Raw genomic sequence first — 13,230 nt, 5'->3', positions numbered from 1 at the left:
AGTAAAGATGATTCTGAAGTTTCAATGAGCACGGACCACACACTAACCAATGCAGGAAAAGACATCCTGATCAAAATCCTCTCAAATGCACCCACTTGCTTGATTGTGCGATTCAAATGGACACACAAATGTCTCTCTCGTTTACATGATGTGTTACGTAAGCTGTCGGGAACTGTATATCTCAAAGGCAGGGAGACACGGTGGGGGAGGGCGGGGGGGGTGCTCCTTACACACCAGCAGCCCATAGAAGGTCACATCACGAGGCATGTTTGGGGTTAAAAGACATGACCTTACTCGCCGCAAGCACCGCGTGGCACATGCCATACTAAATGGGAATTAAATTCCCTGATCCAAGTGTTTACATTCTGGGATACTTCTGCATAACAGATGGCACAGCATCAAGTGGGGTCGCCCCCTTCAAGCTCTCGGAGGACGCACCCAGACGTTGTGGTCTTGATCGGTTTGATGGCGCCACCGAGTGTTCAAAACAGCATTACACATTGTTTGACGCTGTTCGAACTGGATATTGTCACGCCGGATTGTTTGTGTTGGCTGATCGCTACCTGTTTTATTTTGAAAGAATGACGCTCCTCTCGTTTCAGGTCACTTGCTCTTCCTCCTGGGCGTGTCTGATTGTTTCCACCTGCTTCCCCCTTGCATTGTGTTTAAATGGTCCTTGTCTCGCTTTACCCTGCGCCAGTCTGTTTCATCCTTATGCGTGCAATTCAACCTCTCACCACAGATCTGACCAGACCTTGTCTCGTTTCCACAGCCTTTCCTATTTTGAGTTTTTAGCCGCTGATCCTCAAATAAATATCTCCTTTACTCTGAACCCTGCAACTGTGTCCTCGGTCCAAACCTTGTATTGACCAGCGTGTCTCAACCTTTATTTAGCCAAGGCATACATTTCACATGGGCAGCACAGTGGACGACTGGTTAGCATGTCCGCCGACTGGTTAGCAGGGTTCGATTCCGGCTCCGGCCTTTCTGTGTGGAGTTTGCATGTTCTTCCTGTGCCTGCGTGGCTTTTCTCCGGGTACTCCGGTTTCCTCCCACATTCCCAAAACATGCATGGTAGGTTGATTGCACACTCTAAATCGTGCTTAGGTGTGAGTGTGAGTGCGAATGATCGTTTGTCTATGTGTGCCCTGCGATTGGCTAGCAACCAGCCCAAGAACTGCCCGAAGACAGCTGGGATAGGCTCCAGCATGCCTACACGACCCTCGTGACCATCAGCGGATTTGAAAATGGATGGATGGACACATTTCACATCAGAAAAGAATTTACGACACATCACTTAGAAAGGCGAGTCACAAAAACTGGATAATTATGTACCTTTTGTAATCCAGTGGAAGAGCATTTTATTGTTCTGCCTGTTACTATACATGGTTAGCATAGATCTTTTTTTTAAAGGAAAAGAAACAGTTTTTGCCAAAATATTTAACATTGGATAATTTCCCGTGGCACACCCGATGCTCTCATGTCGGCACAATGGTTGGGAATCACTACCGTATACCAGCGCTTCTCTTAACTTTGCGGATCAACTACCCCCTAAAAATAATTTGCTGTCCAAACAGCTTTTATTTTTGTATTGTATTAGAAACAGAGGAAAAATAAGTTATGAATAAATAAATACTGCCAGCAGTTGAAGCCAACATCTTTTAAAGGTCAAGCATGACAAACAAACCTGACATTAATTTTGCTTCTTTTTCAGTGACATGAGAGCCTACACATACATACTAAAGAATTAAATATTTCAACAGTCTTGGTTGACTTCAGGTTGTTTAAATTCAGTACATTTATGTGTTAAATATTTTTTTCCTGAATAAAGGCAATTTAAAAAAAATTAAAATGACAAGTCCACCAACTCTCCTTTATTAGCAGATTTATTACTGATACATGACAATATTGTTCTAGTACGCACGTCTTTGTGTTTCACATGGAGTTTTGAGAATTTGCACAATTGGGACATTAGAATCTTGGTGTACAACAAAACTTAAAACAGAATGTAAACAAGAAATAGATGGTATTAAAAAAAATTCCAGCAGTGTGGGCAAAAAGTCCCCGTGTGTTGATTAATATTTGTCTAATAGATGATTTGATCATCGAACGCCAAGGCGGAAAAATACAACAGAATTCAAGACTAAACTGAATCATCTTCCATTTATAAAACTATACTTGAGTAATTGAACTGAAAATGCTGGATTACTAAACAGATGAAAGCCCAGAGCATAAGGCAAGCAAGCTCGCATTGTACTGTATTTACAGTCATCTATTTACATTGTCAGTAGCACAGGCGGACTTTGTCTCCCCCTGCTGCTCCCAACTGGTTTCACATTTTTTTCAGCAACATGCTTGAAATCCTATTCGAGGAGCAGCCAAAGAAAACTAAACGCAACAGGGCGGCGGGACACCTGTGGAGCCCGGTACACCAGAAATGGCACAGCCAAGTCCCGACACTCCCTCAGGATAGAAAACAAAGTGGGGGTGAGAAAAAAGTAAAACTGCCATTAAAGAGACAAATTAAATTTACAGCAGTCACAACTGAGCATTCAGCGTAACATACCGGTAGGTGGAAATTTTCCATTGTGGATATCCTGATTAGGGTCACGCTTGATCCTATCCTAGCTGACTTTTGGCGAGAGGCGGGGTACTTGTACACCACTCAACCTCACATCTATGGGTAATTTAGAATCTTCGAATAACCCAAAGGCATTTTTTTTTTTTTTTAGAAAGTGGAAAGAAGACAAAGCACAAGGGAAAACACACGCAAGCACGGCGGAAGAGAACACTCAAACTCCATATAGCAACCATCGTGCTGCCAAGATCATGTCTCTCTCCCAAGTCAAAATATACAAAAGCTGCAGTAATTACATGAAAAACGAGTCCAGCAGACAAATGATCATCTTATTCCAAACCTAAAAACACATTCAACAAAAGGCTGCGACTACTGTGAAGTACACAAAGAGATAGTTGTTGAAGAAGGATGTCGGTGCAGCAGAATGAACCAGACTTCAAGCAGACCATGTCTTGGCTGGGCGGGCAACAGATTAGGTCCAATTTTAAAAATAATGTTTTTTAATCTGTGCTACACGCCTAATGCTGAATTACTAGTCAGGTTACGTTCTCAGCTAGTCCAGACACACTGTACATAAAAAACAAGAAAGGAACATGAATAAAATGTTTCATTAAAAGACCATAACAACCATACACAGTGAGACAAATTAAGAAAACCACAGAGAAGCCTCCCTCCCACCCCCCCCCCCCAAAAAAAAGTGGGAGCTATCAAAAGCTAAAACTAAATGCAGACAGCATTTGGTGCTTCATGTTGTGTTTGTGTGTTCATGTGGAGACCGGACGTAGGAGGGGTTGCTGTTAGGCTGTGGGTGTGGAGTGTGTCTGCCCGCGGACAGCGACAGAGGCCCTCACGGAGGTGTCTCTGCACTGGATGTGGTCTTTTTCTTTGGTGCCTTCTTCACCGTCTTGCTTTGTGTCTTCCCAAGGGCGGGGCGGGACAGGAAAGAACAAAGACAAAGAGAGTCAAGAACGGTTGGTGACACTGACGGACAATGTACAAGCATCTAGATGGTGAAGACACCCGACCCAGAATACAGTTCACGCACTGCCTCAGAAAGCCAATCTCACATGAGGGCCATATTCCAAGCATCATAGAAAGTTGTGAGACTCAAGTGGATTCTCACTGAGAGTACTAAAGACTGCTTATTTTTTTCACTTGATAAGGTAGAGTGAATGTGCTTGGAATGTGTCGAAACTGGAAAAGCACAGCCTCAACGCAAAATGACATTCGACACCAGGGAGCCAACTTCAAATGCAGTGGCAGGCCCATCTTGCTTCTGTAGGGGTTGACCCGACTTCATACCACCAATATCATGTCGCAATTATACAAATCACAAAAACAGCATGCAACTGTGCCTCATAAATCATCTGGACCAGTTGGAGTCATCAACAAAATCCATCCATCCATTTTCCAATCCGCTTATCCTCACAAGGGTCGCGGGGGGTGCTGTAGCCTATCCCAGCCGTCTTCGGGCAGTAGGCGGGGGACACCCTGAACCGGGTAACAGTCAATCGCAGGGCTCACAGAGACAAAAAACAATGCACGCTCACACTCACACCTAAGGACAATTTAGAGTGTTCAATCAGCCTGCCATGCATGTTTTGGGAATGTGGGAGGAAATCGAAGTACCCGGAGAAAACCCACGCAGGGCCGGACTGTGAGGTCGACGTGCCAACCACTGGCCCACCAGGCCGCCTTCATAAACAGAATGTTTAGATGAAATAAATCACAACACCAGTGATGCATTGATGTGTTCAGATTGCTAAACAACTGTTTGCTAGTCAAAGTTGCCCATCACGTTTTGCTCTGATCAACCAGTCAGAGGGTAGAAAATTCTTGTTAAGACTGAGGGCCAGCATTCTGGCCATGTGATGACAAATTAATAAATTCAAGAAATGGTCCGATTGTTTATGCAGTTCAAATTACATCGACCAGCACTACTGATTCTGAAGGCCCTTGGCAGATGAGATGGTTTTTGGCCTCCATGGGTCACCAAAGAGGCTAAATTTTGGTTGGTCAAAAAAAAAAAAAAAGAAAAAAAGATTACCACATTCACAAACAGCACTGAAAGCAATGGAGCCAAGAGAAATGCTACGAAAAGAAGCTAATAGGCTGTTGGTAACAAATGAATGCAATTTCATGCAACCAATATTGTACTGTAGGTCAGCATATCTGATAGTGTTTAAGCCAATGGCGAAGGCCTTGCTCACTCAGACTTCCCACCACTGTACAAATGAGGTTCGTGATGATTCGATGTCAAGTCGCATCTGCAACACGATTGCCTTTGCATCTCACAATTTTGTTATTGGTGTGACAACAGAGTGGTTTGTTTTTACTACGATATTGCCTGTGGTTAACTTCTTTTGACACCTGCAAGACAGGTAATGCGAGTGTGTACCTCCGTCTTTGCAGCAGGTTTCTTGGTTGTTTTGGCGGCGGCGGTCCGCTTCGAGGCCTTTTCGCCACCATCCTCATCAGAGTGCTCAGTTCTTGCATCTGATTGGTCTGAGCTGTGGTGGGACGATATCTCGTCTGAAAGGGACGTCGAAGCCATTGAGCGTGCTGTGGATTTGTATTAAAAAAATGTTATCAGGACAGGTTATATTTCTTCTACTTTTTCCATTTTTAGATGCAATAGTACACCAACTGCTTGCTAGTTTTAAAGCTGAGTAGTAATTTTATAAAACCAATATACACAAAATGGAACAATGCTCCAAAACAAGACTTTCAGGCTCCTGAGGGATGACCAGATTATCTGCGTGCCCCAACCACGATGGCCCAACAACAATCGAAAAAAAAAAAAATCAACAGTTTAATTGCTTGTTAAAATAATTGATTTTTGCGTACAGTGTCTACGGCTTGGCAGGCCCAGCCGTGTCTCGCTTGTTTGCAACACGGAAATTAATGTCTTGCGTGTGTGAAAGCGTCAGTGCATTTTGATTGGGAATTTGTGACACCGTCACATCGTGTAGCCGTGCGAGCGCATCTCGCTCTCTTTCCCTGTCAGATTCTTGTCATTGGCTGGCTTTAGCTGTCGATCAACGTCACATTTAAAGAAGTTTTGTGGCTGGGCTTGAGCTGTACATGCAGCGCGAGTGTGATAAATCCACAGAGATGAGAGTGTTAGAATTTTTCAATACAGTAACTGTTCATATCTAGATGAGTATGACAACGATATATCGCCCAGCCTAAATTTCACTCAAATTCAATACCTTATAATAACAAAATGTGGCCACACAAAGAAAAGTTTTAATACTAAATGAAAGCTCTTTTGGGGGTATGATGGGCATATGGACCCTTTCCAACAGAGAACACGCCTATTCACAGTTCAGCATTCACAAATTCACCAATAAATTCTGCTTTGGCGCCATCTGGTGGCATCTTCATGCCAAGAAATCATTTTGACATGTGTTTTGTTGAGACAAGTAGTGGTTGTCGCTATTTTGTGGCATCCATAACCAATTGTAAACCTGTTTTAGGAGGGGTGTCAGTGACTGGCACTTACTTCGCTACCCGTAGCCGGACTCGATCCCTATCTGCCGCAAATAGCAACGCTTCACTGTAGTCCCAATTATTACTACCGTACTATTATGGAAGAGCCACAAAATGAAATACAGTACTTTAATTCCCTTTCAATTGCTTTTACATACATTTGTTTTATTTTTGTTAGGTATCAGAATTACTCTTGTACATTTCTTTGTCTGCCTTTTCCGCATTCCGTCTACAGCTTGTGAGGCTGACACAGAGACACTCTGCATTGTCTTTATCGCCATCCGACAGCTTTTTTAAAGTTCTTGAGCAGAAAAAAAAGAGAAATTGACACTGCGACCAGGTATCCTCAGCTCGGAGAAATAGCCACGTGGGTGACCAGTTGAGATCCAGCTCAATGAGAATTCGGTCGATGTTTACATGTGGTCTTACTCTGTCGTGTGGCGGCACTCTTGGCCCGGGGCAGCGTGCTCGCCCCCGAGCTCATGTCATCCACCGAGTCTCGTCTCATGCGGCCATCTGAAGAATGCAGAGACAGCTCATCCTCAGCGTTGATGAGTGTCAGGTCCTGCATGCTAAAACTGCGCAGCTTGTCTGACAGCACACCCTGTCCCTGCACAGCAATCAACAAAACACATCAGACACGGGACAACGTCTGATGAGTCTAATGTTAGACAAAAGACATTTGAGAAAGAGATTGCCTAAATATCGAGATGTATACAGACAGGACCAAGAAAAAAAGCAGTTTTGCATATGTAGTACACTTGGTTGTTTCAGATCATAGAACCAAATTAAAAATCTCACAAAGCCAACCGAAGTAAATACTTTCTACAAAATGCAGTTTCTATATGATTTTATTCATTGAGGCTGACCAATGTCAATCAGAGCCCCGCTGTCAGAATAACATCCAAAATGCTGAAGGCCTCACTGGCCTCAGTTAAGCCACACGAAAACCACACGCCATAAACTGCATCCATGGCAGAGTTCCATGGCAAAAATCACAATGACAATACATTATTTAAATAAGCTTGCATTACATTTGCCAAGAAACATCTTGAAGATCCCGAAGACTTGTGGAGGAATATTCTGTCGACCAGTAATTCCTAACCAGTGTGCTTTGGCACATTAGTGTGCCGTGAGAGATCATCAGGTGTGCCGAGGGAAACAAGAAACTTTGTATGCTTGGCCTAGACCCCATTAGATTGGGCAGGTTTTTCCACTGTTGTGACCGGCCAATGCATGCAGTCTTGCAACTCTAATATGCCAAGTGAAAAAAGAATGAGTTTAAGCAGAGACTGAGACAAACTTCCGATTTCATTTCGTATGACTAAATGCCTTTTCACAACAAACTTAGAAGCACGCCACGTGCTCTTGATGATGAATCCATTCAATGTGGATGCGCCATGATGTATTGAGGAGGGAATGTGCGTCGCGCATGGTGGGCAGGCACCAAATGTTCAATTCGGGAGCCACATTGCTGTGATGTCAGAAGACACGTCCAATCAGAGAGGGGCTGGCAGAGTGATTTCAGAGTGCTAACAGCGATAGCCCAACCAGCAGGAAAAGCATTCCTTTCTGAGTAAGCTGCTACAGAATCACTGAAATTTGGTTCAAGCTTGGGCACTGTCGACCTTATGCTCTTCCCCACGGCCATGAAAACCAAGTGCGGTGTGAAAAGGCCTTTAAGATATGGGATAGACGGCACGGCACCCTCACCTTGGTGGCTGCAGTTACTGCAGCATTGGCAGCCAAGTTGAGACCCCGCTTTCCAAACCTCATCATGGTCTCATAACTCCTGTCTTTGGCCTGTGCAATGTAATCGTCTATTTCCTGCAGTATGTGATGATGAACAAACAAAAAGAACAAAGGGAAACAAAGGAGCTAAATGCAAAAATACGACAATTTAGGAAACCGACCAAGTGGCTGTCTTTACCTTCTCCTTGTTGGACAAGGTTGGGTGGACAAACTTGCGGTAGAGAACACTGGAGCCCTTGGTGTACGGGGACAAGAGCCAGATCACAAAGGCGATCTTCAACTCAAAGTAAAAAGGAAACCTGCACAATTAAACCCAACACAGAGAATGTGGTTTGAAACCTCAGCCACTGTGCGCTCATTTTAAGAAGGCAAAGCATCCTTTGATAGTGTTAAAAATATCCAGCTCACATGGCACTGGAAACACATGAATGCATCAATTGATATTATATAAGCGCTTATTTATTTCAAGCGCACGGAGAATGATGATCTGACTGATCATGTGCAGTTACTGACTCACCATGAGAGGAACAAGTCCGTCGCCGTCTCTGCTGTGGAGAATAAGGCAAATACTATCCAGTACATCATCCATTTGACCTGAATTCATACAAACATAGACGGGGGGGGGAATAACTGAGCACTCATTTTGTGAATCACGTGCCAAGGCAAATGGCGTTTAACAAGATGTGCTCACATGAAATGTAACATATGTGAGTCATGCAAATGCTTATCAGTATGCATGGTTTCATTTCCCGCAGACACAAACGGAATGTAGGGCATCACAAAATAGGATCACTTTAGCACAAAATGTGCTTCAAACAACAGCAAGTCAGCCAAGGAGTCGAGAGCATAAAAAATTATGTTGAATCCAGTGACACCAAACTGGAGCAAACAGAAATCAGAACAGTTCTAAAAATGGTGGCCTACACACACTCGCCTCCTTCTGTTGCCGCCTGCTTGAGTAGCGACAGAGAGAAAGGGGGTGTTGCTATGGTAACGTGTCAAGGAGGAGGAGATTGTTCTCGAGTGCGAATCCAGGCGCTAGGCCAGCACGCTGCTGCTGCTCCTGCTCCTCCCCTTCATGGACCGACCTCCTTGCTCTCATCCTTTGCAGTGATGAGGTAAGCAGGGAGGACCCCGTTTTATTTTAGACGCAGCCATGCACTCAACTAGCAGTAATGGCCGTCGGACAATAAACTTTTAAAACGAACCATTATCGATACAATGGCAATAGAAAGTGAACGCAACTCTGGTCAAATCAATGTTGTTTTTTGGGGGGGGGGTGTTATGTTTTTTGGAAGAAATGGCAAAATACAAGTTGTAATAAGAAAATATCAGACATTTAAAAATACATCCACCACGTGATGAATACAATAAAAAGGAAAAAAAAGTTACATAAACAACTTCAAAACTTTATTTTAAAAAATGGGCCATCGGGCACAAATAGAAACATCTGTTTGGGGAAACATGAATGAAACCATCCCATATTGTGAAGATATTTTTTAAGATGCTTTCACGTCAATGCTTGACAGTGATTTCATTATTATAAGCATAAACAACTATTTTGACACGGGTGTGTTCATTTACTTGCCATTCCATTATGTAATTTTGGTTACACACTGTATGCCTAATGAGACCGAATACAAGAACAGATTTCAGCTTGGGGGGCAAAATACAAAAACAGCTGTTAGTACGATGCAACTACAGCACCAACAATGAACAACTGTTAAATTAGCACCCCTCTGACTGTGTTCAAGCTTTTCCTCTTTCAGCAAAGGTCGAGATCTTATTAAAGACTTCCTGTATTTCATTGAGCAAATGTACCTAATGTCATTGTCGGTGGTGTGCATTAAAGTTGATGTCTGTGGAGGTCTTGCTTTCCTTCAAATGCAACCGTGGGGACATTTCACGACACTTAAGAGAGAGTAGAGAAGAAGCATGAGTCTCTGTCTTGGCTAATGTAACTTTATGCATTTAATACTACTTAAATTTCAGTGGTCAGCATGCCCTGTACCCACTGGACAAAAAAAAAATAATAATAATAATAAAAACTGTCCTGCGGTTTTGTTCAACACTGTTGACAAACGCAAGCCAGAAAGAGCTCATCAGTAGAGGAAAAGACAGTTGACAGCAACCTGGGGCGAGACATCTTCAAAGTGGAACAGTAGCGACAGGACAAAAATGATGCACTCGGATTTTGTAACCAGCGGTGATACTCACATATTCCTTCACATTCTTCGTTTTGACAGCCTTGTATGACGCGTATGCTGGGTAGAGCGTCCCAAAGGCCAGGCTGACGTGGTGGGGGAGAGAAAAAAAGAAAAAAAAAGAGTCAGGGTTAGAGGAGATAAAATAAGAAACAGAGGCTCTTGGTGCGGACTCTAAAACCCAAACAAATGACTTCCTGCTTAAAAGGCTTGTGAGCCATATTTTATCTTGTAGCTTTCTGTATTATCTGCCCTTTTATGCTGAAATGATGGCCGGCGGTTTGTCAAAACACACCAACCTGATACACAGAGTCAGGAAGTGAGATAAGATGTCTGCCATGGGTGGGGTGCTGTGTGATTGGGAGCTTTTTTTTTTTTTTTTTTACTGATGTTCGTTCACCCAAAGTAGTGAGCGTTGTTGATGTGACAGAAGCAGTGAGATGACTGCAGAGAGAGAGCGGTGAGACTACAAGCGTTATTTTTGTCTTTGTCATATTATGTCCTTTGGCAGTGTGTTGCTAATTATGCTTTGGAGATGCAAAACAAGGTAGTATTTCCAGGACCTGATGAGTTGAGGTTAAAAGCAAGATGAGCCGATGTCCTATGGGTGACGTAAACCAGTGCCGGTCGCTTATTGGTAGAGCGCATTCTCAACACCCAGGTCATTGTAATTTTCAAATACAGGTACCCGTGGTTAGAAAAGACAAAAATAAACTTTTTAACGTCATATCGCCCTGTTGCTGTGCCTTCACCCCACAGTATCATACGTCTATACTCTACTACAGGAGATCTCAGGCACTGTGCCGCAGACCGGGTTCGAGAAATTCAATGCCCCGGTGGCTAAGCAGTCAGTAAAATCAGTAGTCCTACTTAAGGAAGCTGACTCACACTAAACCCGCTTGCGTAATATTTTGCGAAAAGCTTGCAAATGAGACAACCAAGCCATCAAACCTGCTTTGGCACACGAAGCCTAATCACCTGATAGTAAAGGACAAACCTCCAGATTTTATGGGGGGGATGATCCCAAGATGGGGCCTGCTTATCCTAAGAGCTCCCTGAATTTTTTGTTAGAATTTTGTGACAAAGATGTCCACAAAAATTATCCCTGACTTTGTAATCTCATCCAAGACGATTCTTTTCGTCAAACTTTGTGGGAACAGAGACCAGATTGAAACCACAGACACAAAGTGAGTTCTGATCATTTTGTACATGGATGAATATGTACAAAACATACTCTTCCTGCAAAAGGTGTTGGCATTCACAGCGTGGCTACTGCTCGGGTATGCAGTTGGTCTTCTGTCCCAGGTATGGATGAACTCGGTCACGTGCATGGCACGAGGCCACCGACTGAGGAACTTGAATCGAGCAAATGGCCCACCTCTCCATCGTTACCATGTGTTCTTCCTCTAAAGGCTTTCCACCTCGGGCGCAGCAGTGTGGAAAAGCCAGACGGATGCTGTCAAAAGGTAACCATTTGCAAGCTCTACTTGTGCAATCAGATGAAGATAATTATATGCAAATCACTGCCAGAAGTATTAACCTTATATGGAACCTTATCTGGCTACACAATTCTGTGAAGAGCAATGCAGCAGTAGTGACAGCTGCTGACTTTAGTCGAGTCACTCCCTGCCTATGTCGCGGCCTATACGCTTGAATCACCCTATGACGTTCCTGGCCTCCGTTCTTCACAACGTTGTGTTAAAAATCTGCTTTTATCAGCTGAGTTTCTGCAGTCATTACAGTCTACTGCCTTGTCATCATAACGGAACCAGTGTTATCCTTATGGTGAGGAAGGTTTTATTTGAACAAAAATCTACCCTTCGTAAGTTTCCAATATCTTTCCAGCAGCCAGGGACGCCTGATCAAATTGTTTCTGTTCGGCAAAGCGCGGACAACTCCTGCCAACAATACTGTCAGGTGGTAACGTTACTGGCTAGCTATTAGCTACCAGCGACTGCTAGGTTGCGACGCGTCATGTTAATTAATGAGCGGTTGAATAAACTACGTAATTGCCAGTTTGAAGCGTTTATGTCTGCGTGGGCTGAGTAGGAGCAGAGCGTGACAGTTGTCACGGGAGACAGCCTCGTCGTCCAGCATCAGATACACATCCGATGAATGGAGTCGCCGCTCAGATGTGCTAACACCGGACCACCACCACAACCACAACAACAAAAACAGTCCGATACTCACACGACCATCCTCGAAATCATCCACGACACCATCTTGCTGGACCTCCTGCCGCTTGCCTTCTCCGCCTCGAGGTTGAAACGGTGACGAGCTAGTGGGCTAAGGGCGCTCCATTACCCTCGTGGACGCCGCTTGTGGTGAAGAAGCTGGCCGGGGGGGTCGGTTGACAGTCAGGTGCGGGGAGGCAGCGGCGAATGTGTGCTGCAGTCTCTGGCTACAAGCTGCTTTGCGTCGGGGTGTGAGGCTTCTGCAACTGTGTGCTTCTTAAAGGGGCAGCAATGCCTGGCACCAATCTGAAACCGATTTAAGTTTTTTGCTGCCCCTCCCATTCAGTCACGCAGAGTGAGCCACGCTTCAATGGGGTCTTAATCCAAAATTAGATTTTTGCAGCACTCTCTTTCTGTTACAATTGCAATACTTTATAGTTTTACTTATACACGTGGTATTTAAATATAATATTGTAAACAACTTATGCATCATGATTAATTCATTGTGACTCCTGCAGTTGGGTGTGACTTAACAATGGGGGCCGGGGGGTACAATACAGTCGTCAAGAACCAAAGGAAGAATACTTTCACAACTACTAAATTAGTGAACTTCAGTAGTATCAGTCTTTTTGCAGAAGATAAGCGAAAATATGCCTGCGGTGACTGTAATATTGTCTGTCTACATGTGTTGATGCACCATTTGTGTTCAAATATCCAGTGATGAATTCTTTTGAGGACCGCTGACGCGAATGCCATCTGCCTAAATTCTAACAAGGAGCGTCATTGACGTAATTTGTTGTCAACTATGTTTTTTCATGTGAACGGGTGGAAAGAAGTCTTGGATTTTGTCCGTGCACACTATATATTCCCTATATAGTGCACTATATGCATGTGATTTTCGATTTAACGGTATTTGGTGGAAAAAGTTGCAGAAGCATTTGGATGTGTAACTTAAAAATAACTTATAATGTAATATTGAGCAAATACTTGTATCTAATGATGTAATCGAACAGGTACCCGAAACAAGGCG

The 13,230-nt window shown here is 43.7% G+C and overlaps 1 protein-coding gene across 2 annotated transcripts; it reads right to left on the bottom strand.

The window, feature by feature from the left end:
* Window positions 1-1,850: 1,850 nt before the first annotated feature.
* Window positions 1,851-13,113, bottom strand: reep2 (receptor accessory protein 2). 2 transcript variants are annotated; one of them, XM_019874797.1, is made up of 8 exons: window positions 12,217-13,113; window positions 10,040-10,112; window positions 8,340-8,416; window positions 8,001-8,121; window positions 7,784-7,897; window positions 6,500-6,680; window positions 4,977-5,140; window positions 1,851-3,494 (listed from the first exon to the last, which is right to left on the bottom strand). In XM_019874797.1, exons 1-8 carry the CDS (start codon window positions 12,246-12,248, stop codon window positions 3,426-3,428), a joined length of 831 nt encoding a protein of 276 aa, XP_019730356.1. In that variant the 5' UTR covers window positions 12,249-13,113; the 3' UTR covers window positions 1,851-3,425. The 2 variants fall into 2 exon arrangements, with proteins under 2 accessions (XP_019730356.1, XP_019730357.1); XM_019874798.1 differs by lacking the exon at window positions 12,217-13,113 and adding an exon at window positions 9,644-9,733.
* Between the last annotated feature and the right edge of the window lie 117 nt (window positions 13,114-13,230).

The sequence above is a fragment of the Hippocampus comes genome, unplaced genomic scaffold (genome assembly GCF_001891065.2).
Source record: "Hippocampus comes isolate QL1 unplaced genomic scaffold, H_comes_QL1_v1.1 scaffold118, whole genome shotgun sequence".
NCBI lineage: Eukaryota > Metazoa > Chordata > Actinopteri > Syngnathiformes > Syngnathidae > Hippocampus > Hippocampus comes.
The sequence above is the reverse complement of the archived record's forward strand: the minus strand, read 5'-3'. Positions and strand labels throughout refer to the sequence as shown.